This window comes from Lissotriton vulgaris, chromosome 5, assembly GCF_964263255.1.
Source record: "Lissotriton vulgaris chromosome 5, aLisVul1.2, whole genome shotgun sequence".
Taxonomy (NCBI): Eukaryota; Metazoa; Chordata; class Amphibia; order Caudata; family Salamandridae; genus Lissotriton; species Lissotriton vulgaris.
In genome coordinates this window covers 893828147-893853683 of record NC_141693.1, presented here as the reverse complement: position 1 = coordinate 893853683, position 25537 = coordinate 893828147, and the positions used below count along the sequence as shown (strand labels likewise).

Here is a 25537-nt window from a genome sequence, read left to right as displayed (position 1 = left end):
TGGCCACGATGGGATAAGTAACTTGAAAGGGTTTCAGTTAAAGGCCAACTCTTCTATAGCAGTACAAAAGGGGGTGGTGGTGGATGGAGCATTTTGACTGGGTGTGAATGTTTGATTGATTCAGATGCTCCGTCCATCACCACCCCCTTTTGTACCGCTTTTGGCCGCCAAAAGTGTGGCAGGGTATGCTCAGACGTGAGTCCCTTGCTCACTTTGCCACTGGATTCAAGCAAGCTGGGCTGAAGACGGCTGGAATGCCAGAAACCGGTCCTCGGAAGCTTGTTTCCGGTCCAGGGAAGACATGGCTTGGCAGTTCGGGCTGGACTGTTCCCATGAGGCACAGGGTCAGACTGATTTGCATATAGCCATGTCTGAACTGGGGTGGCAGAGTGGGCTAAAGAACGGTGATAGATTAAACCCAGATCTTTTGACTGGGTGTGAGAGTGTTTGATTGATTCAGATGCTCCGCCCATCACCACCCCCTTTTGTACAACTCATCTATAGCAAGCATGAAGATATTTGTGTTTAGCACACAAGATCACCGGCACACACTCCATGCTTCCAAACAAATTGTGACATGATTAGACAATGGGTACAGGAAAATGAAATTAACTTAGAGCACACAGAGGTCCTAGGAGCACAATGATAAAAGCACACACTCCATTTAAATTACATTTACCTAGAAAACTAATGCATGCAGAAGAATGCTTAGTTTGTTGAGCATTGCTGGAAGTACAATAAAGCATGTGTAGAGGATTAGCTCGAGAGTTTGGGGTCACAGGACATGGAGTATTTTTCCATCTTCATTCTATAACCTATAAGTCAATTATTATTTACTGTTTGTAAGTAATTATTGTGAAAGATGAGTAAGCAGAAATTTGAGAGAGCCCAACAGCCTGCCTATGTGTAGGGAGGGTCTCTCTCCCTGTCGGGGCAGTCAGTAAAGAACTGTCTTTGCATTGCCAAGAGGAGCCCGTGTTATTTCTATCCATGTTGACGGTTTCATGTCACCCTGCAACAACAGGTTATTTTTTGTGTTACATGTCAGCATCTAGGATCGAAAACTGATGCATGGAGTCATTTTGCACTAAATAAAATGGAGTAAAACCAGGCATGCTGTGAGTAGCCACTTCTCTGGTTCCAAGCCGCTCTGGTTCCAATCTTCACATTGCATGCCCATTTCATCGTCAGAGAGCCAATGATCAGAAACAATAAAACGCAAGTGGCAACGATCAGAAAACATTAATAATCACCGGCCTGATCTTCCACTTACCTACGGTACCTTGAGCATTCATCCCTCCTGGGTCGTTCGGATTGCCTCCAGTGCCAGTCGGGGGCTCGTAGGATACCACGATATCAATGGTTGCCTGTAACACGCAAACAATAGTTAGTAGACCGCGGAAGACAAGACGGTCACCTTATGTGGAAAAAGGAGATGAGTTATTGATTTCGTAAATATTTCAGCATGTAATGTACAGGGTCGGAATGGGACAGAAAATAGGCACAGGCAACAAAATAAAAGTGGCTCCTATTAGTGAATTAGAAAGCTAAAAAAAGAGGCCCATGTTTACAAACTGAGGCAGTTTTGAACTTGTAAAGACACGTTGTATAAATGTTTTGCAAGGTATGGGAGACTGCATGGATTTCAGCTTGCAGCAAGTAATGATTTCCCTTATATCAAAACAAGCAACAGTAAAATAATAAAACACGCCTACAGACCGCCATAAAAATGCCCCACACAGTGATCAGTCAGACCAGCTCCTCAGGCACAGTCCGATTACCCTACAGGCCAGTCCGATTCAGGTAATGTCCTCTAAAGGAGATTAAGAAAATAAAAATAAAGCGATATGTAATGCGTTAGGCATTTAAAATAAAGATACACAACTCCCCTTTTATATTTTCTTTTAGTCGCGGTTTCTTTCACCTCACTAATGCTTTATCTGTCATTCCATCAGATATTTATGGATACTTTCATAATTAAAGTGATATGAATATGATTTTAATGGAACGGGAATGATCATACTAATACATTGTAAGTTTCCTTTGATGGTTTATATTTAATTGTACATTTAATAAAAGTATTAATGCAAGTTAGTAGTATGCAGACAATATTCTATAGGACGTCAGAGTAACATTCGACAAGCTTTATCTAGAAAACATTTTGTTTTGTTTTCAAGTCTCCAACGACAATAAGGCAGACAAGCTCATTTAATGGCCAGCACATAACAATGGCCCGAGTGCCAACGCACTGGGAAAGGAAACCCTGCGGCTGCAGCGGAAGCTTATAATATGCAAAGGAAAAAGCAACGAATCAATTCCTCCTAAAGGGCAGCCAGCCAGCAGCTTCTCTGGGATGTGTACATAAGACGAGGCGATAATCAAATACTGCAGCACTCCCAAGCAATGGATGAGACCGCTTCCCGTCCCCATGAAGACCATTTATAAAGTGCTGCTGAGACCTGCTACTACATTGTTGACTTTCGTTACTCAAGTCACTGTTAAGAGAATCTCTATGTAGGGAAAAGGCAACCACTTGTTCTCTTGCAGACGGTCATTATTATTTTATTTTTGCACCGGGAGAAAAGGCGACCTTCCCAGAATCAGGCTCGAACCCAGTTCCCAGATTCGAGATCGACTGCTCTAACCGTTAGGCCACATCCTCACAAATCCCTTAAAGTCTTTGAAGGCTGTAGATTGAGGGTGCTGCAGCCGATGATGGTACACCTGTCTACCTTCCGTCTCAACACTGCCGGGCTGCAGTAATAGAAACTGCACCAGGAGCAGTAAAAAATATGTTAATACTACCAGTGGCATCACAAGGTGTCAGGGCCTCAATATGGGCAAGTGAAATGGGTCCATCTACCCTGGCGGTCTTGTAAAGGAGCCATTATTGGGATACAGCAGACTCCTCGGAATGCTTGGACTAGACGGCCCTGCACCAGGGGCCGTATTACGTATGACTGCGCCGGCGCTAGTGGTCGATGTGTGCTAGAGTAGTCGCCCGATCGCATTACAGAAGATCGGTTTGTAATGCGCCGTGATGTTGGTGCAGACTTTGAGCTCTGTGTTTGTGCACTTGTGTGCATATTGTGTTAGCGCACCGAAGCAAACACACATAAACACAAACCTGTGCCGGCGCAGTCATGAGTAATACAGCCCCTGGTGCACTAACTGTAGATACACCCTTGAATAAAACTCAAGTGGCCAAAGGAAATGCAAAAAATGGGTGTAAAAAATGAAAAATACTTGGTAAAAGAAAGTGAAACAAAATAGCTAAATTTCACAGCAAAAAATAAAATAACCTGCAGAGAAAAAAAAAGTGAAATAGTTTACAATTCTTATTTAATAATTGTATGTCACCCTCAATTCAAATGTATTATTACGGTCTTTGAAATCAAGGGCTAATAAAGCACACATAAAACAAAAAATGCACATTGGAAGACTACAAAAATGTAAGAGATTACGCAAATGTAGGGTAGAACTTCTTGGCTATCAGTTCACAATGATTTCCCTAAATCAACCTACCATACATAAAATCCACCCATCAGCATACCACAAATAATTGATTCAGCTTGAATTCGGGAGTACGACAAACAAGATATTTTGCATAAGAATATTGGGATGTTTAAATGGAGTACATATTTGTCGCTCACTCCATCTCCATTTCCAAAAGTGAGCCTGTGAAAAATGGCGGCTGTTATGGAAGTAACTCGAAAACCTGGAAATTATCCAACAGTTTTGGTAAAGACGTGAGCAGGTAACATAGATGACTAACTTCACCCTAGCTTGTCACTGCCCGAGAACATGCTGATCAAATGAAAGAGAACTAAGAGGCATGAAAAATGTATGAGAGCCCAGATCCATCATCTCAGTGCTGGTCTTGGACAAACGAGGCCTGGACGGTGAGGAGAGACAGAGGGACGATCCGATCTGCAGCTATTGAGGGAGACCTTCCTGAGAACTGAGTATCTCCCGGGAACAATGGATGCAACTTCAGTTCCAACGGTTAAACGAGGAGCAGGCACTGGTCTGTTTTCCTCCAAGATGCCAAGAATGTGAAGCCTTGGGCACTGTGGTCTAGATGGATATAGAAAGGTTAAATAGGAGAATGAAAAGGACCAGCAGTCTTGAGGGCACAGGAACAACTTGACGCACCCTTGTCCAGTAAAGCTCCAGCTGGCACTGTAGAGCTAGGCAGGGGCACCCAAAGGAATTGCTCATTCCCATACAGATAACCTCCACGATTCAGGGCACTGCCCTCAGAGAAGCCCAACATCATGCCCGGCTACAGCAGTCATGGGGCATTCTCCCATTTTGAAGGCCTCTAAGCAGCCACATTCTTTACCCAAGGAAACTCTCCCGACATTAAACATTACCTCAATGTTGGCTTTTCTGAATTAAATCATGATAGATCATTTGAGGGGTTTGCCCTAAACTTTATCCTTAATCTCAATGCGCGTGGCTGCATTCCGGCCATTCGTTCAGCAAAAATAATAATTAATTTTCTCCACTCTTCCTTGACTGTACTCTCGTGCACAGATCTGAAGTTCAGAGGTCTTACCTGGAGCCTGTGCCTCAGTAACCCGCAGGCTGGTGCTATCGGAATTTTAGTCGAAAAATGAAAAAGCTGAGAAAGGATAAACAGCACTGCTAGAGGCTCCAAAAGTATGGCGAAGCCCGTGGAGTCACACAGTAAGGATGCAGCGGTCACCGGCCAGGCAAAAGCTTAAAGCACAGTGCGGAGCGTGGTCTGCATCTCTACTGAAGATCATCATGAACCATCGGCTACTTGGTGTGGAGTCATCCGTTTGTGGCACCTCCTTTCTATAGTTGGGATATATATAATGGGATCTTTAATCTGTTTAGACTGTGGATGCCCCACATCCACAGTCTAAACAGATTAAAGATCCCATTTGTTCTTGGGAATTATTTTAACACATTTATCTATTCCAATTAGTGTTTTGGCTGCTTATTTTTGAAGATAATTTAAAAATGCTTTATCAGTAAGGTGAAATTTGTCCACCTCTTGCTCAGAGGCAAGTTCCCCATAGTAGTCTTATCCTTAAGCCAGGATTATTGCTACCCTAAGTAGCCATTTAATGCATTGGAAAAATGTATAGGAACATGATAATAATCATTACCTTTCTCATAACTTGGTGGACCTTAAAGACATTCTCGTTAGATTTTTATGTAAGCCTGACTGTTTTATTGTGCTTTGCTTGTAAAGGGTGGTGCAGGTTTCGAGTTACAGGTAGGTCATACCTCTTTCACTGGCACAAACAATAGTAATACAAGCTGGGCTTTAAGTGGGCCGGGTCCTGCTGGTGCTCTGCATCAGCAGTTCTAAAAAGCAGGTGCCGAGACGGGTCCCCATCAGGCTCTCCATTTTTGCCCTCACCCTCTGGTTGAAAAATAAATCTTAACTCTGCAGTTTCCTACCGTTCGCTGCCTTTGATGTAACTTCAAAGAGAGTCTGTATAGTTCTTTCACAGTCAGCCATTTTTATTATTCCATACAACTAAGCCATTGTTGTTGCTTATGTATCTTATTCAACTAACAACCATTGGCATAGCCAATAGTCCTGGCTTGTTTTAGGTGTAATTTTCCTTGTTGTATTATATATCTGGATGCAATGACAGAAGCAGCAAATTGCCAGTTGGAGGCCACACTATGCTAAGCACAGATTTTTAGCTTTCTTTTTTAAGCCACGCCCTAATTACATCGGCCACTTCCCATTGAGTCTTTCTACCCCCCCCCCCCCAGTTTTTTCATCCCACTTAAAGTCCTGAATACAAGGGTACTCTGACATCACTCCCACATGTCATGCTAGGGCCAGTCTGAAAGAACATGAAGTTTATAAATGATGCTTTGAAAACAGACCTGCATGGACGTGAGGCAGATCCTGCTCCTGTAGAGCCATTAGAACAAGAGAGCACTTGATAACTAAGATAAGCTGTTATCTGTGGACCAAATTTGTAGATTTACTTTAAAAATCTGTTGGTGTCAAAGTAATTTTAAGAAATTTGAAGGCTTTTTTTTTTAAAGAATTGAATTTATTTATTCACAATAAAATGCTTGCATTTGGGATGAAATGCTTTTTTTCATAAAATTTCTCCAGCAACTGCAGTAGCTGCTGCTAGGGCTGTTATTTCATGATTAACATGGGGGCAACTCATCTTGCGACAATATGATCAGTATTACTGTGTAAGGCCAGAGTCTGTAGATCAGTGTAACCTTAAGGATACGTCTGCACTCTGTAACCTGAGTGGAAGCTCCGAGTTCTAAGCCTATGATTTCTGCCAGGTATTGTCCTGCTATCTCTAACTCAGCAAGAGTGCTCATGTTTACTTCACTTCACCACAATGAAAATCAGTGGTAAAATATGGCTGCAAGTCTACTTTGAGAGGACAGGGTTGGGAAATTGAAAGAGGATGGATAATGAAAAATGCCATCAGTCTTATGTAAATGGTTGGAAGTCATGTCAAAATCTATAGTTGACCATTTGAACTGTTGGTAAAACGCATGGATGTTTAAGACAGCATGCCGGACAATGCTCTATTTTGTTACAATGTGTTATTGGGGCATCCATGGCCTCTGGGGACGAGGAGACCTATCTGGCACACCTCACCAGTTTAAGAATAATTCATGATGGACCCATCTGAACTGCCTGTGAAGCCAACCCCTCTGGGCAAGGTCATTGTCAACAAGTAGCTTTTGAAGTTTTATCTTATTTCTGTGTTGTACACCCAATTTTCTAATGACTCTACCGAGATATGCTTTGAGAAATCCCCATTTGGCCCAATTGGCTTAAATATTTCCTTAGGGTAGGAGAGGGGGGGAGGGGGGAGCTACTTGCCATAAACGACTAGGCTGTATTGGGATATGTCAGTGATTCTTAACCTGTGGTCTGGAGACCCCTGGGATCCACAAAGCCTACTCAGGCGTCCGTGACAGTTTAGAAAATTAAATAAAATTAACAGATTCCTAAATTATAAATGAAGAAGCAAAATTTAAGTTGTAAAGTTTAAAACATCCTGTTAATGTATTGGAATTTTAAATCGGAGGCTAAAAGTTAAGCTATTCTCCTCAGACTGTTATGTGAACAGTACACATGCATGACACAGAATATAGTATGGACGCTAAATGGCCCAAATTGAATTTAGAAAAGTTCTAACCTAATTAAAATGTTGATTCCACCCCCCAATATCAGGCTGTGAACAAAATAAAATATTTCATCATATATATATTTGTTTGAAGAATGTTTTTTTCTGTAGTGGCTACTTATTGTTTGGCATTTCAATACCAGAAAGTTACTACTTGCAGTAATGAATCAGTGAGGGTCCTCTGATTCCAATAAGGATTCAGTGGGGTTCCAGTAATTCAGTTTGGGTCCACATAAGTCAAAAGGTTAGGAACAACTGGCTAGATCCTTCCACTTGCTCGCCCAGTACAAATCAAGATATGGGTCAAAGCCAGTGCTTAATTTGAGCCGGAGCTTTCCAGTGCTGAGCACCAACACTCAATAGGTTCCCGGCACCCAATTGTCAACGCCACGCTTAGGGCATTCTGCCACAAGGTGGGGCTGCTCATGTAATTTGGAGATGAGCAGTATAACAGTTGTTTAGGAAAAGAGTATACATTTTAAAATTACTAATGCCTGCCTCCTTAGCCATTCCTTTAGCGTTGGGGACCTGGAATAATCAGAACTATCACATTTACATGTGAGGGAGATGCTTAGTAGTTGTTTTGGCAACGATAACAGGGGTGATGGGTGGTGCAATCTGCAATGGCCTCCCGGTCAGAGCCCTGGCACTTAATACATTACAAATTAAGCACTGGTCAAAACAGGAGTATTTATTTTTGTTTGTCAGGGCACTCCCTTGCACAGCAATCAGCCCAGCAGCCTCCCATCACACACCCAGGAAAGGCACAATGCACCCAGCAGCAAAGAAAGCACAGGAGAAGTGCAGCCTAAACAGCTGATGAATCTTCCCTTGAAAATAAGGACAATGTTCAAGTACACAGTGCAGCAGAGCTGTGCACTCCCTTCCAGTCAAATTCCTGAAAGGATCGCTCAAGTTGGAGTCTCCTTACAGGAGGGACCTTAGGTAATGCAGGAAGATGACAAGAAAGGATGAATGCAGGAACAAGTAAAGAAACTGCAGTGCTTTTAGCAGATCCATGTATTGGTCAAGGAGCTGCTGTAGCGTGAGAGGTTACCACTTTCATAATCTTGATACACAGTGACCTCGAATACATATGAATTGGAAATCGCTGGCAGTGGATGTGGTGAAGGTGAACAAAGTGCACCTAATTCCAAGTTTGACATCTCTGAATGGAGATTGACTTTTAAACTACATATGAATTTTCTAATGTCAGTTTGCGCAAATCGCTATTTTGGAATATTTGCAGGAGTTTTTATATGCTGGAACTCATAGGGCACAATTTCAAATCAACTTGTAATTCCGTTTCCGACACAAATAGGGTTAACAGCACATTTGTAAGCAAAGGTGAAAAGGTAAAATATCTCGAGCAATACTAAGCAAAACACCCATTTATTAAATACATTTTAAACCCCCCCCCCCCACCCCCAACCAAATATACATTTTGAAGTACCTTGTGATTCCTGTGACATTACAAGGGTGCTCAGCCTATAGATTGGTGCCTTAGCACGTCAGGTAACTGTTCTATGGCTTACAACATCCTAAGAGCGTACAGGTGAGCACACTTCGCCCCTTATAAAGTACAGCAATGCCAATAAATCCCATATAAAGTACAGCAATGCAAATAAATCCCATATAAAGTACAGCAATGCAAATAAATCCAGAGCAGCATTCTTAGCACCATGCCTAAGAAATTCTGCAGGAACCCCTGACGTGTGCTGGCCCTTTCACTCTTGAAACGGATCACAAAGTGAAATAAACCATGAGTAAACTGTAAAAACAAGAGAGATAAAATAGGTGGAAATTAAAGCAAAGGAGTAATGCATGGATCCAAATACCTACGACAAAACAGTCTTATCGGCATGGTAGATGAGGAAAGGGAGGGAAGGGAATGTGGTAATAAATGGAATGAAGAAAGAGAATGAGAGGTACTAATAAAGGTTAATGGCAACCCACCCTATATAAAGTGGTCATATTTGTTTCAAAGCAGGATTTTGGGGGGGGCGATTCTTACAAATTGTGACTTTGTTGATGAGTTGAAGATGCCCGAGGTGGTAGTTTCATAGATTTGCTACTGACTCGGAGTGATCTCCCACCAAATTGGTATAGAGGCACTGCATAACAAAATAGATATATGAAAGGAGATTCTTACCCCACACGGTTGTCCTTTCTCGTTCAGAAGTGCCACACCCTTGTAAGGAAGAGATCGGCTCTGGCCACCTAAGAGCTCCTTAAGGTAGACTATTGCTGTCCCAATTAATCTGAAAATAAAAGCAGGAAAACTCATTACAATACAAAAATGACAGCACAGCTTTCTTAAAGGACAAGTGCATGCATTTTCTCACAAACAATATTGGTTGAGCTGCTGGGAGAGTTAATTCTGGTTAGTACTGGTTACCGTGAAATTATTTGGCGTCACCACAACCTATGGAGCCCAGAGCTTCGTGTGTGATTTACCAATGACTCCCAGTTATGAGGACGTTGGACTTTCTTGTATCACATATAATGGGGAATGCAGGTTTTGTAAACCTAAGTTATAGCATTAAAAGCTTACTACATTATAGTTAATTCAATAGGGGGGGGGGGAGAATGTGAGGGGGTGGGGAGCACATCAAAGTTAGGAGTGACAAGCATACCTCACAGGAACTCCTTGGCTCCGAAAACTGTAATACATAAGAACCCATCTTAAAAGCCACATTTAAATCATCCCTAGAGTCTGAACAAAAAAATCTGTGAGAAAGGCAAGCCCTGGAGAACTGCCTAAAATTCAGTAGAAAATCTTGGAGGTGCAAACGTAGGTTTGTGGGCTTCATTTCACAATTAAAAATAATATGTAAGTTTATTATTGAGAAGAAATGCATTAGGGAACAAGGACATTTTGTAAAAAATTATGTGGTGATACTGGTAGATTGGTCTCCAAGTGACGTTATAAGTACATGAAATGTAGAGAAATGTAGCGTGTTGTATCCTTTACAGGGGACTTTTACATCCAGAGGATTTCCTGGCACCACTGAAATTGAGTAACAAAAGTGCTGGTGCGGATGAATTAATCTGCAACACCAGAAGATATAAAAGAAAACTAGAAGGCACTGTGATCCTTACTCTTCGAATGATAGATGCCAGAGCCTGGTAATAAGAAAGGAAGAAATGACCAACAGGCCAGTGGAGACAGAAGTCAGAGTGGATGTCAGCTGATGTTTGAAAAGGCGTGTCATTAATAAAAGGTTTCGAAGGAAATTTGGTTCCTAAGCAAAGAGCACAGACCATACGAAAATTTGTCAATTCTTTTGAATTCAAGGGGACTATGGCTATGAGTCTGGGGACACAAACTAGAAACATTGAATTATTTTCCATAACTAAGACATCATGGAATGGAGGTGCATACAGCTGAAGATCGATGAATGAAAAAACAGAAATGAAAAAATAATTAGTTACTGTTTGAAATGATACACTTTGACCACATTTTATGTTCAAACTTTTCTGGTCAGGTCAGAGTTAATTGGGTGCCTTAGCATGTGATGTGCTTAGAAGCTGTTCAAAGAAAAATCAAAGGTGGTGATGGACGGAGCGTTGACAATACAAACACTCAACCCCAGTCAACTGATCCGGGTTTAATCCATTATAGTTCTTTAGCCCACTCTGCCACCCCAGTTCAGACATGTCCATATGCAAATCAGTCTGACCCTGGGCTTCATGGGAACAGTCCAGCCTGAACTGCCAAGCCATATCTTCCCTGGACCGGAATCAAGCTTTCCAGGACCGGTTGATTCCGGTCCAGGGAAGACATAGCTTGGCAGTTTCGGGCTGGACTGTTCCGATGAGGCACAGGGTCAGACTGATTTGCATATGGCCATGTCTGAATTATGGATTAAACCCAGATCAGTTGACTGGGGGTGAGTGTTTGTATTGTCAACGCTCCGTCCATCACCTCCTTTGGTTTTTCTTAGAAGCTGTTGAACACTGGCCTATGTAGTAGCACCGCAAACCTGTTTACTAGACCTGGGAGCCAGCAGCACTGAGCAATATTGTGGGATTTTATTTCAGGTGGTTGGCAGACATCCACTACGCGAGGGCACTCAGAGAAACTTTGATAGGACGAGCAAAATTGTTCAAGAGACTAAGAACAAGCTGGGTTTCATGAACATATATAAACTGTACCCCATGTTAATGATCAGTTGAGACAGCAGTCTGAAATCAGCCCTGACGGACATACATATTAACGAGTTTAACAGATAACTAGTTTGGTACCAAGTATGACAAAGTAGCGAATCTAACCCAGGAGACAATCCAGTACGCGTTTTCACGAACGTCTTGTGGGGTACCTTTCCATTTTATCTATATGGCATGAATGATGGTTGCTTGAAAGTCAAGCTCTATGATTTGATTGCCATTTTTATGATAACAGGGGAGAGGCTATGGTCACTATTGTGTCTTGGACTTACAAATAGGCTAGGACCTAGATATGTAAAAGGATGCTTGGCTCCAGTGTCAGAGTTTTGTTTGGATATAATATATGTTAATTCGGGGTTTGGACCTTGTCAAGAAACCCTCAGCTCTTCTTTTGTTTAGGAGGTGATGGTTTCTTATAGAGGGTTTCTTGAAGCTACCAGGAAGAAGTGAGCAAGCCTTTCCAGGGCACGAGGAGCCGAGCAGCAGGCAGCCATCCTGAGGACTTCAAGAGACTCCATGACAGTAAGCAAACTGGCTGATGCCTGATCACTGAGTGCTGGATAGAAGCATGTATATCAAGGATAAAAGATGTAAAAACATAATGCGAAATACCCACCATGCAAAGACATTGAGAAGCAGTTGCACGCGCTTGCACCCTTAATGTGCTTGGACTAGAGTTGGAAAATTAAATTATCAACTAACCCTGTTCCACAATAGGGCTTTGTGATCTAAACAGGTTGAATATTTTGCGTGCAGATATAGTCAATATTTTGTCAGTCTATATTCTGAGTATTCTCTTTGCAGTCCAGTTTTTTCATATAAAATTAAAGCATCTTCTACAACATGAGCAGTGCAACACGACATTTTCAATTGCTACGGTGGGAGGTGGTGCATGGACCTTGGAATCTAAGCGGGGCAGAAATGCAGTTCACACAGTCGCTAGCAGCGGGGGAAGCTGACCGCAATGACTGATACAATTCAATTCAAATTAATTTATATAGCGCGCTACATACCCAGGAGGGTCTCAAGGCGCTTGGAGAAGGGTGGGGAATTACTTGTCGAATATCCAGGTTTTAAGTTGCTTTCTGAATGCTAGGTGGTTCTGAGTGAGGCGAAGGTGTGTGGGAAGTGAGTTCCAGGTTTTGGCTGCCAGGTAGGAGAAGGATCTTCCTCCCATGGTGGTTTTGTTGATGCGAGGTATAGCAGCAAGGGCTTGGTGGGAGGAGCGAAGCTGGCGGGAGAGGGTGTAGAAGGAAAGTCGTGTGTGGAGGCATTCGGGTCCAAGTTCATAAAGTGCTTTGTGTGCGTGGGTTAGGAGGCAGAATGTTATCCTCTTATTGACGGGGAGCCAGTGGAGGTTTTTCAGGTGATCAGAAATGTGGTCTTTACGCGGAATGTCTAGTATTAGTCTGGCTGATGCGTTCTGGATGCGTTGGAGTTTTTTCTGAAGTTTTGCGGTGGTGCCGGCGTATAGGGTATTTTCGTAGTCCAAGCGGCTTGTAACCAGTGCGTGGGTGACCGTTTTTCTAGTTTCGGTGGGGATCCAGCGAAATGTTTGAGCATGCGAAGGATGTTGAAGCAAGATGATGAAACGGCGTTGACCTGTTTGGTCATCGAGAGTTAGGAGTCCAGAATGACGCCCAGGTTCCGTGCGTGGTCCGTCGGGATGGGTGCTTTTCCAAGGGACTCTACCCACCAAGAGTCGTCCCAGGCGGAGGGGGAGGTGCCTATGATAAGGACTTCATTTTTGTCGGAATTCAGTTTCAGGCGGCTGTGCTTCATCCACTCGGCTACTTCTTGCATTCCTTTTTGTAGGTTTGTTTTGGCAGTGTTAGGGTCTTTGGTGAGTGAGCGGATCAGTTGAGTGTCATCAGCGTTGGAGATGTTAAGGTTGTGTTAGCGTGCGATGGCCGCGAGGGGGCTCATGTATACGTTGAAGAGGGTGGGGCTGAGTGACGATCCAAGTGGCACGCCGCAGATGACTTCAGTGGCCTCTGACTTGAATGGTGGGAGGCGGACTCTCTGGGTTCTTCCGGCGAGGAACGAGGTGATCCATTCCAGTGCTTTTCCTTGGATTCCAATGTTTGAGGCGTTGTAACAGGGTGCTATGACAGACTGTGTCGAAGGCTGCGGAGAGGTCGAGGAGGATGAGGGCGACTGTGTCTCCATTGTCCAGTAGAGTTTGAATGTCGTCTGTTGCTGCGATGAGTGCGGTCTCAGTACTGCGTTTGGCTCGGAAGCCAGATTGTGAGGAGTCTAGAGATTTGTTGGATTCGAGGAAGGCAGCGAGCTGGTTGTTGACAGCTTTCTCGATGACTTTGGCTGGGAATGGAAGGAGCGAGATGGGGGCGGTAGTTTTCGAGTTCGGTGGGGTCAGCTGTGGGTTTTTTCAGAAGGGCGCTGAGTTCGGCGTGTTTCCAGATTTCCGGGAAGGTGGCGGAGTTAAAGGAGCAGTTGATGACATCTCGGAGGTGGGGTGCGATGATGGAGTCAGCTTTGTTGAAGATGTGGTGAGGGCATGGGTCTGTGGGGGATCCTGAGTGGATGGAGTTCGTTAGGCGAATGGTGTCCTCGGTGGAGATTGGGTTCCAGTCATTAAGGATGTTCAAGGGGGGTGAGGGTACGTCAGAAGTTAGGGTGGGCGGGTCTCCGGGTTGGTTGTCGAAGCTGTTGTGGATGTCTGCGATTTTGTCGTGGAAGAACGAAGCTAGGGAGTCGCAAAGGGCTTGAGAGGGAGTGATGTCGTTGGAGTTGGCAGTGGGGTTGGTAAACTCTGACGATGTTGAATAATTCCTTGCTGTTGTGGGCGTTGTTGTCAAGTCGGTCTTTGAAAGCGGCTTTCTTGGCAGTCCGGATCAGTTGGTGGTGTATAAGGGTGGCGTTTTTGAAGGCGTCCCTGGTGCTGGTGTTAGGGTCTTTTTTCCAGGCCTTCTCAAGGGAGCGACAGAGTTTCTTGGATTTCTTAAGATCATCCTTGAACCAGGGGGCGTTTTTTCTGCCTAGTTTGATTTTACGTTTTTTCAGGGGTGCTAGGTTGTCGGCGCTGTTGGTTAGCCATTGAGTGAGGTTAATGGCTGCTTGGTTGGGGTTCGAAAAGTGGGCAGGGGGGTTTTGAAGAAGCGATGAGGAGATCTGGTCGATGGTGATTTTGTTCCAGTTTCTTCGCAGAGTAGGTTGAGGATGGTTGTGGTCTTATTGTAGAGAAAGTGAACGCAGCTGTGGTACGTCCAATGGAGAACTGTGGTGTGGCTGAAGGAGATATGTTTGCTGGAGGTGAAGATAGGGTCGAGTGTGTGACCTGCGTAGTGAGTGGGGGTATTAAAAAGTTGTTTGAGTCAGAGGTTGGCGAGATTGTCCAGAAGGGTGGTGGCGTTGCTGTCGTTGCTCTTTTCCAGGTGAAAATTGAGGTCTCCCAGTAGAATGTAGTCCTCGGAGGGGAGGGCGTGTGGGGTGATAAAGTCAGTGATTTCTTCACTGAATTGTGCACGGGGTCCTGGTGGCCTGTAGAGGAGGTTGCCTCAGAGTGTGGTCTTGGGGTCGGTGTGGATCTGGAAGTGAAGGTGTTCGGCGCTAGCGAGGTTGACGTCTGAGCTGGTTGAGATGCGGATGGAATTCTTGTGGACGATAGCGATGCCTCCTCCTGTTTGCTTGGTGCGGTCTTTTCGGATGATCTTGTAGCCTTCCGGGATGTCAATGGTGATGTCTGGGGCAGAGGAGGCGTTCATCCATGTTTCTGTTAGGAAGGCGACGTCCGGAGAGATGGTTTCTAGTAGATTTCAGAGGTCAATGGCATGTTTGTGGACCGAGCGGGTGTTGAGCAAGATGCATTTTAGGTGGTTGGTGTCAGAGCTCTGTTTGGTGTTCGTTGATGAGGAGTAGGTCTTGGTGCCGTCAAACTTGCAGGAGTTGCATGTGAAGGGTCCATGGGTGTGTCCGGGGGCAGCTTGGGCGCAGTTGGGGAGTCGGCCTGGGTTAAGGGCTAGGAGGGTGGAGGCGGCGTATGTAATGCGGGTGGGACGGGGGCCAGGGGGTCTGGCGCTGGGCGCGGGCTTAGCGCGGACGGGCGTAGACGGGCTTACCTTTGGCGCGGCCGCAGCGCGTGGACGTTGCGCGTATGTCCATCTGTCATAAATGGAGTGGGTGGGGGCGGAGCGTGGGAGGGGCGGCTGGGAGGCGGGAGCGAGGTGCAAGGAGGGTCTGGGACGGGCAAACAAACCAAACAAAATGGCAGAAACAATAAACAATACTGCGAGGGTCCCCCAGTAGAGGAGCTATTACAGCAGTGAAGCGCTATGGGACAAATTAAGAGTGAAAATCAGTGGCGAGCGTTCTAAGTGCAACACGATTTATAACTATAGCGGAGATATTTGCAAAGAGCGTTTCAAAGCGCAGCCCACCTTGTAATGTTCACACCAAAAGCGTTTCAAAGCGCAGCCCAGATTGTAATGTCCACACACAAAGGCGTTTCAAAGCGCAGCCTAGATTGTGAGCACAGCAGAAATACTTGCGAGGCAAATTAGCATGAAGCCAGGAGAGGAGGTGAGGGGAGCAGCCGCTTCTGCCACATGGCTCAAAGACAGCACAAGTTATTGACAAGACTTGCAGACAGCACGTGCCACTGTGGGAAAGCCTGCCCACATCACCTACACGGTTTTTAAGCATCTTAAATCAATTTTTTAATTTTCATAAACCTCTTATTCATCCATGTTTTAATGGCCACTGGCTCAGACTCCAAAACGTACGCATTAAAGCATTAAAGCATTAACTAAAGCCAACCGATAACATTGAACATACCGTGCGATGGAACGTCTTTCTAAACTCCTAAAAGAATTAAGCATATTTTATTTGATGAGACAGTTTCATGGCAGAGGAGAAATCCAGAGACCAAGAAGACAGACTAGGTCCTGTTTTCCCAGCCTCACCCAAGCCAGTGTCTAGAGTAATGCGATTGGTACACAGTCATGCCTGCAGGCACCATGAGATTCATATGTGGACCTCTAACAAATTCTGACTTTCGCACTGTGCAACCCTGGTCTCTGATATGTAGATCTTGTGAAACAATGTCTCAAGAGCCCAACCTGGCAGGTCAGGCAAAGCAGCGAGTAGTCTGGGTGGGGTTTTCAAATGAAAAAGGATCACGGAGGCATTTGGGATCTGTCATGACAGGTTAGTAATTAAATGTGATCAAGTCAGGGAGAGATTGCCTTTCACAAACTGCTGCTTAGTCGTTTTTCATGCAAATCTATTGTGTGATGTGTCTGGCTGCAATGAGGGTTGTGTTATGCCCTGATCTTAAGTGACAAGTGATGTGATCCAGAAGATGGGGAATCGAAAAGAGCGTATCAAGGATTATCTAAGCACCCAAATGATAAAAATCATTTATTAAATTTTTTTAATGATTTTGAATGTTTCAAAATATGCAACATCAAGTGCAAATAAAGCACCATATTTCAATGATGGGGACAAATTATGTAAGCAAAATGAAAGGTTAATTATACTCTGTGGTCGAAGTGGGGGAAAAAAAAGTAGGGGAACTGTGTGTGGAAAATCAGGGGGCGGGAATAACCAAAGATTGGATCAGTGGGTGGAGTCAGGGGTGTGTCTAGAAATAGCAAAACATACCATTTTTAGTACATTTAGCATTTCACTGACCAGTTACAGCTTATAACGTTATTTAATTCAAACAATGGATAAACATTTATTTGAGGTTTAATTCAGGGAAAAGCAAACCCTCATAGGGAATACAGGTTTATGTAAAGCGTGTGAAATATAAGCAGGAACAACATGTTATCTTAATGCTTTCACTCATTGTTCAGAAATCCATGAGTATTTTTTGTCTCAAACATTGAGGACATGAATACAGGGCTCCTCCTGTAAACATGTGTTAGCCGCATAGCTGCGGCGGCTTTTCCCGCTGTGTGCAGCATAGGAGCGCCGTAGCTGATGAGCTGAGCTCGTCATCAGCATCGAAGTAGTTAAGCAGGGCTCAGAAGAGAAAGGTACTCTTCAGGAGAATCTAGACTCACGGAAACCCACAAAGGCTCCTTCATATTCATGTCAGCCAGCTAGCTGCTCAATCATAATATAGCAAAAAGAACAACTGGTGGACAGAATGCTGAACAATGTCATACATTCACCCCAGTACAGAGATCTGGGCCTAAATCCATTGTTTTTTTGCTCACCAGGCCATTCCAGTTTGGACCCAGCCATATGCAAATCAGTCTTGATCCTGCGCCCAATGAAAACAGTCAAGCCCGAACTGCCAGGCCATATGTATTCAAGTGTCCTTTCATTCGGGAAGGGAACACAAAGCAGTACCCACTGAACTATGCACATAAGATGTTGCTCTTTGATATGCATGGTCCACATTCTTTCCAGCAGGCATATTACCCCTCTGCGCTACCTTAGATGAGTAAAACATCCACTAGACAAAACATGCTCCCATAACTCTCTCCAGCAGGTACCATGATCACCAAAGTTATCTTGGCACTTGTATTGTAGACCGAAACGTGACGAATATACAAAGAACTTTGCAGCGTTTTTAAAACTCCTTCACATGTACAAAACCGGCCCTCCCCCAAACTAAACTGGCCCCTACCCTTCCAGTCGCCCTAGGAAAAGCCTGATGCCGGTAACGGCCAGTCCGGCATAGTTACCTTTTTCAATGCAATACTACAGATATGTATGCTTATTAGATATAAACGTCATGGATCACTGTTTCCAGTTTAGGGTGCACAGGTACCCAGTTCAATCTAGTCAGTTTGTTAAAATAAACTATTTTGTGTGCCTCCCTGCACCACAGCATCCTCTACACAGAGGATTTTACACTCCTTGTTCTGGAATCCACTGCTAATCAAGGGCCGATATTGCATTGTCAACAATCTGCTCTCCTCTGTTGTGTCACCAGTTAATTCAAAGTTGTCTGATGGCCCTTTCAGTGTTGCTTTACAGGCCCCTACATAGAAGGGAAGGGGGAGGAGGTTGTGGGCACTGCAGAGTAGGGTGGCTAACGGGCATGGGCGCAAATTCAGGATGGTGAGTGAAAAAGTTCAGGACAAGGGGTCAAAATTCACAACAAAAATTCAGGACAGGAGGTCAAAATTCCAGGGCACCAGGTATGCTTTGCAGACACATCAGTGGATGTCATGCAATAGTATATAAATAAATAGGTAAGGAACATAATTACAAGCCACTTCTCCTGCCCTGTCACTTTTACCTGCCTGGTCACTTCCCCTGCCCCTGCCCAGTCACCGCTCCTGCCCAGTCACCGCTCCTGCCCAGTCACCGCTCCTGCCCAGTCACTTCCCCTGCTCCTGCCCAGTCACTTCCCCTGCCCCTTCCCAGTCACCGCTCCTGCCCAGTCACCGCTCCTGCCCAGTCACCGCTCCTGCCCAGTCACCGCTCCTGCCCAGTCACCGCTCCTGCCCAGTCACCGCTCCTGCCCAGTCACCGCTCCTGCCCAGTCACCGCTCCTGCCCAGTCACTTCCACCGCTCCTGCCCAGTCACTTCCCCTGCCCCTTCCCAGTCACTTCCCCTGCCCCTTCCCAGTCACCGCTCCTGCCCAGTCACCGCTCCTGCCCAGTCACTTCCCCTGCCCAGTCACCGCTCCTGCCCAGTCACCGCTCCTGCCCAGTCACCGCTCCTGCCCAGTCACCGCTCCTGCCCAGTCACCGCTCCTGCCCAGTCACCGCTCCTGCCCAGTCACCGCTCCTGCCCAGTCACCGCTCCTGCCCAGTCACCGCTCCTGCCCAGTCACCGCTCCTGCCCAGTCACCGCTCCTGCTCATGTTATGTTATATATGCTGTTTTGTAACGCGCACAACTACTACTGGAGTATCCTGGCGCGGTATACTGCTGGGGAGCCCGTCCTGGCTTTCCTTGTGGGATGGTCCCTACTGGGAGTCCCCAAGGTGGAGCCAGGCATCCCCGGCGTTGATGGGGCCGTTGTGGAGATTAGGCAAGCTAATGCCCAGAGTTGCAGAGTGGGACCCCTGGTTAGGAGTAGGCACCGAGGCGAGAATTATAGAGTCCGCTGACCCTGGTCCACGACCCTGCCACGTCGGGTAATGAACCCTGGTCCCGGGCCGATTCCTGCTTCCAGGTCTGCCGCCTCTAACCAGTGAGACACATGCCTAACCACTGCTCCTGCCAGTTATATTCTCCTACCCATTCACCACTCCTGCTCATGCCTAACCACTGCTCCTGCCAGTTATATTCTCCTACCCATTCACCACTCCTGCTCATGCCTAACCACTGCTCCTGCCAGTTATATTCTCCTGCCCAGTCTCTGCTCATGCCTAACCACTGCTCCTGCCAGTTATATTCTCCTGCCCAGTCTCTGCTCATGCACGATAACACGCCTGGCCCCGTTCACCTCTCCTGCCCCAGTCACCTCTCCTGCCCCAGTCACCTCTCCTGCCCCAGTCACCTCTCCTGCCCCAGTCACCTCTCCTGCCCCAGTCACCTCTCCTGCCCCAGTCACCTCTCCTGCCCCAGTCACCTCTCCTGCCCCAGTCACCTCTCCTGTCCCATTAACTCTCCTTTCCGGTCTCCTGTTCTGTTCCTTCACTGCACCTGCCCAGTTCACTCTGTGTACAACATTGACAAATTACACAAGGTGTCAAGTTCCCCACAGTACTCTGTCTGAGGAAAGCTCCTCTGTAATCACTAACTCTGATCTCACTGGCACATTTCTATTTCTAGGTTTGGTGAAGCGCAACAGCTACCCCAGCAATGGGGCGTCCCGGCGCTGTGAGACAGAAACGCACCTGTAGGGCAGAAAAAAAGAAGGGGAGGGGGGGGGAAAGGGGGTCTAGAGAGCAGGGAAAAGATAGGTCTTGATAGCTTTACGGAAGGCTGAGAGGCTATCTATGGAACGAATGCTGAGGGGGAGATCGTTCCATAGTTTGGGACCAAGGACGCTAAAGGAGCGGCCTCCAGTTCGGCAGAGCCTGATCCTAGGGACGGTCAGAAGAAGTTGGTTGGAAGAACGAAGTGCACGACCAGGGACATAAGGTCGGGCCAGGTTCCGCAGCAGAGGGGGATTTCCTAGTTTGACGATCTTAAAGATCGTGGTAAGAGCCTTAAATTTAACTCGGTGTTCCACGGGCAGCCAGTGGAGCTTACGGATGGTAGCTCTGGCTGAGCATCTACGCGGAAGACCAACCAGCGTTCTGGCCGCCGCATTCTAGATACGTTGGAACCTAGCTGTTTCCACTTTGTTTGCTCCCAGAAGGAGGACGTTAGCGTAGTCCAGGCGTGATAAGATGGTAGCCTGGATAATTAGCTGGCGAGCTTTAGAGTCGAAAAGCCCAAGAATAGGCCTCAGGTTCCTTAAGAGACCTATGCAGGTGGCTGCCACCTTTTTAGTGTGGGACTGGAAGCTAAGGTTGGCATCCATCCAGACTCCCAGATTTTTAACACAATTTTTAGGGAGTGGAATGGCGCCCAGGGATGACGGCCACCAGTGCTCGTTCCATAGGCTGGTGTTTCGGCCAAGGAGGAGCACCTCGGTTTTTCCGGCGTTAAGTTGGAGGTAATTGTCCGTCATCCATTGTGCCACTGCTGCCATGCCCTCTTTAAACTTGGATGCCGCGGTGGACGGGCTTTCCGAGAGGGTGACAACCAGCTGGGTGTCGTCGGCGTATGAGACCAGCGTGAGCCCCCACTCTTTTGCCACGTCAGTAAGTGGCTGGACGTATAGATTAAAGAGGGATGGGCTCAACGCTGAACCCTGGGGGACACCTTGAGCTATGGGATGGGATTTAGAGAGAAATGGAGGGGCCGACACCTTGAAGGATCTATCCTTAAGAAAGGATTGAAACCAAGCAAGAGCGAGGCCAGTCACTCCGGCCATCTCCAGACGTTTCAGAAGGATGTCATGGGATACCGTGTCAAAGGCTGCGCTGAGATCTAGGAGGATCAGCGCAGCACTTTGACCGGAGTCTAAAATCGTCCGGAGATGTTCTGTGGTGGCCAGTAGGGCAGACTCAGTGCTATGGCCTGCGCGGAAACCATTTTGGGAAGGGTCCAGTATTCAGTGACGATCCACATGTTTCGAGAGGATACCATTGACATGGGCCTCAGCTATCTTGGAAATCCAGGGGAGGAGGGATATTGGCCGGAAATTTTCCGGTTTGGAAGGGTCGAGGGTAGGTTTTTTAATTATCGGTGATACCCATGCTTGCTTCCAAGCTATGGGTACAGATCCAGAGGTGAAAGAAAGGTTGAGGATGTTCAGCATGGGGGATAGAAAAAAATCAATCGAGTCCAGGAAATGAGAGGGACTCATGGGGTCAGCTGGGGAGCCAGACTTCACTTTCTTACATAGTTTAGTCAGGTCATCAGCAGTGATGGCAGAAATTTTGGAGAGAGGAGTGAAGTTGGAAGCTGGGGTCTTAGGTACTCCAAGGGGAGGAGGGATCTGCGGAAAGGTCGCGTAGATTTTTTGGACCTTTTCAACGAAATATGTTGCAAGCTGCTCACATTGTTCGTTGGAAAAAATTTTCGGTGGGGGCGCCCTAGGGTTTTGGAGTTCTTTAACTAATTTGAAGATGATTTTAGTAGGATTCGGGTTGGAGCTAATTTTGTTGGCATAAAAAGAAGCGCAGGAAGATCTGATGGCTTTATGATAGATTTTAAGCCTGGTTAGATAGTTTGCCTTATCCTGGTTGTCATAATTTTTTCTCCATTGGCGCTCGGCTTTTTTACACTCCTTACGCGTTGATTTAAGGGTATCATCATACCACGGATTGGAGGGTGTATTACGTCCTTTGGTCAGTTTAGCCGGAATGAGAGTATCAAGGCCATTGCTAATCCATGTAGTGAACGAGGCGTAGGTCGCGTCTATCTCCTGGTTAGCTTCGTATTGGAACTCTCCAAGGGTTTCATGAAGAGCAGGGGGGGAGAGTTTGTGCCAAGGTCTTTTTAAACGCTGGTTGGATTCGGTTTTATACTGACGTTGTGGTGTCGGAACCATCAGTTTAACAAGGTGGTGGTCCGTCCATCCCATCGGGGTGGGGGTTTCTGTAACTGCCTCCTGGATGTTAGTGAAAATCGGATCTAGGGTATGGCCTATTATGTGGGTAGAAGCATGGACTAAAGAATTAAGTTGTAATGCCGAGAGGTCTGCAAGAAGGTTAGTGATTGTATGGTCACTAATCGCATCAAAATGCAGGTTGAGATCACCTAGAATGGTGAAGTTGGCGGATTTGGTAGAGAGTGCTGTGGCCGTTTCTAGGAGGGCGTCAATAAACCTAGTGGCCTGGCCTGGTGGGCGATATATGTATAGGCCGGATAGCGTAAATTGAGGAGTCACGCTGATTTTAAATTGGGCGCATTCACAGTCTAGGAGAGGTTCTTTAGTAAAAGAGCAGGTCAGGTGCTTTTTATAGATAATTGCAATGCCGCCGCCACGGGACTCACGGTTAATGGTGACCAGGTGGAACTCGTCTGGGAGCGTTAGGTTAGGGATGGTAGTTATGCCGTCTCGAAGCCATGTTTCGCATAGAAACAGGACGTAAGGGTTTTCCTCCTGAAGAAGCGTATTAACCTCAAGGTGGTGTTTAGTAAGGGATCTGCAGTTTAGTTGTAGTATCGTCAGCAGTGGGGTTGTTGTATTGAGACGGTCACCCCACACGCGAGTGGGCGTGTTGGTGGAGAAATGGCAACGGTTGCAGTTGAGTTGCGTGAGACCCGAGATGCCAGTAGCTTCAGAACATCTTTGGGTAGGGTTCAAATGTAGGAGTTCCCTACCGTCATAACGTATAAGTGGGTATGACCTGGAAAGGCCAGGGGGACTGGCGAGAGGCGATGGTCTGGCGATGACGGGCGCAGACGGGCTTGCCTTAGGTGCGCTTTCGGCGCACAAACGGCGCTCCCGCTGCGCTCGTCCGCTGCGCTTCCGGTGACAGCACATGATGTAGGCAGTAAAGGGGGCGTGGCCTGCGAGGTGGGCGTGGCCAAGAAGTCGCCGAATGGCGTCTGTCTGCTCGTTCGTTGCAGCCGGCGCTGAGGAACGGTCTCGGCTGTTTAAGGTGAGCTAAGAAGCTAGTATCATGTACAACACAGATGAGATCATAAGCAATACAGTAAATTTTAAAAATGGTTCTAAAACGCTCCCGGCGTGACTGCCTGCGGAGTGTGTTTCAGGTCTGTGTGGCGCTCGATTGTTTGGCGCTTTTAAGCGATCGCGGGTAAAGGGGGCGTGGCCTGCGAGGTGGGCGTGGCCCAAGAAGTCGCCGAATGGCGTCTGTCTGCTCGTTCGTTGCAGCCGGCGCTGAGGAGCGGTCTCGGCTGTTTAAGGTAAGCTAAGAAGCTAGTATCATGTACAACACAGATGAGATCATAAGCAATACAATACATTTTAAAAATGGTTCTAAAACGCTCCCGGCGTGACTGCCTGCGGAGTGTGTTTCAGGTCACATGACGCTAAAGGCAGCGGGTGGGCGCATTGTCATTCGAAAGGGGATAATCGGCCTCAATTGGAATGACAGTGGGCCAGCCCTCCGTCTGTGAGAGGTCGGGGAGGGGCTGCTGCAGCCTCTGGAGTTCAACAGAGAAGTGCGAGCAGCCCCTGGAAGCTGAATGAAAAAGTTATCCTTTTTTAAGTTGGACTATTCTTGCCGTCCCGGGATGATTTTTTTAAATAAAGAAGTAGGGGAACGGACTGAAATAATTTTTAAAAGTAGGGGCACGCCGTGCCCTCCCGATCCCGCCCACTTCTACCACTGATTATACTTTCTTTTAAGTATCAAAATCTGCTCACCATTGTTCCATTTTTTAACACCTCCATTTTCCTTGGAATTGGACCCTATTGCGGACACTCCAATGTAAGAGGTGAGGCTGGTCTAATGCTATCTTATATTATGTTATAATATTGTTCTTTACTGCTGTTGGTACACTTGGACCTGTCCTGCAGGCACATGAACTTAGTAAACTGATATTGCATTAATTGACACTCAACAGTTAATTACAAATCAATTCATCGTGCAGAGTACTTTTATGTACCTATACTACAAAAACGTCTTTGACACTGTTAAGGCGACCTGGGTAGGCTGAAGTTATGTATCAAGAACACATGCCCTGAATTTATTTAACATGTTACACATGTAAGTGAAACTAATGCATGCAATAAGGTCAATCTAAAGTTGTGTGACAAGAGGCGCATATTCTAAAAATCGTGTGCAACTCAAACAGTGCTCTGATAGCACTTCCAGGCCAGAGGCAGTAGTTCTAGTCAGCGCCCAAAAGTGGCATAACCATCAAACAAACCATTAAGGTAAAGTGAAGTAGTGTTTCTGCTCTAAAGCCTCATAGAACATCAGGAAAAAAGATTTAGGAAAGGACACGCCCACTGTATCTTCCACCACTTGAGGTAATTCCACAGTAGCAAACAAGAACTAGTGTGTTCCTCAGAGAAAGGGTCAAAGAAGTGCTTCTTGCAAGTATAGTGAATTACTTTAAAAAAAAATCACAAGTTTGTTATTCACAAACATGTTCAATTCTTTGCAGAACATATCCATAGTTTTCTTTTACATATTAGTGATCCAAAAGTGAATTATGAGGTAAGTGTGGAAACCTACATCAAAATTACCTACTATCACAGGTGGTACGCAGAAAGTTGAGATGTTTCACATGAAATGGTTTTCCATGACAGGAAAAAGGTAACTAAACATTTTTGTAAGTTTTCGCCAAATTTCTCACTCTGCCTTAGGGCTAGGAAGTTAAAAAATAGTTTCCCCCTACATATGGAAAAAGTTCCATTAAACTACTTTACTTCCGAAGTACTCTCTTGAAAATGGGGTGTTTTGTTGAATTTTCTCATAATTGGTATAAAGATTACATGTGGGTCACTGAGGGCAAACTTACTGAATGCAGGAAAGTATGAGAGGGCGAAGTAAACACCTCTATATTCAATGTGGGAGGGAGAGAAACTTTGAATGAAAAAAATATTTTAATTTGCAGAGAAATTACCTACATTTGTGCACTTCACAAAGGTAGAACATGAACAGACTGCAAAATATCCACTCTACTACATTAACTACCAAATTACTGACCTTTCATAAATATCACCATAAAACCATATTTCAACTTGAACTCAAATCCATTTTCAAGCACTGACCTCCAAATATTTTTTGTTGACATGTAATTATTTAAGGTCATGGTTTTGGAAGGCTGTTCAAGCTTAAATGTTTCCAAGAGAT

The 25537-nt window shown here is 45.8% G+C and overlaps 1 protein-coding gene across 2 annotated transcripts in view; it reads right to left on the bottom strand.

Moving 5' to 3' along the window:
* MYOF (myoferlin) overlaps positions 1-25537 on the bottom strand; it is a 550379-nt gene that overhangs the window by 367691 nt on the left and 157151 nt on the right. For both annotated transcript variants that reach the window (XM_086922487.1, XM_086922488.1), the window contains exons 4-5: positions 9316-9424; positions 1274-1367 (exon numbers count right to left, since the gene is read on the bottom strand). In XM_086922487.1, coding sequence (XP_086778613.1) covers positions 1274-1367; positions 9316-9424 — 203 coding nt within the window. The remainder of the gene's footprint in view (positions 1-1273; positions 1368-9315; positions 9425-25537) is intronic.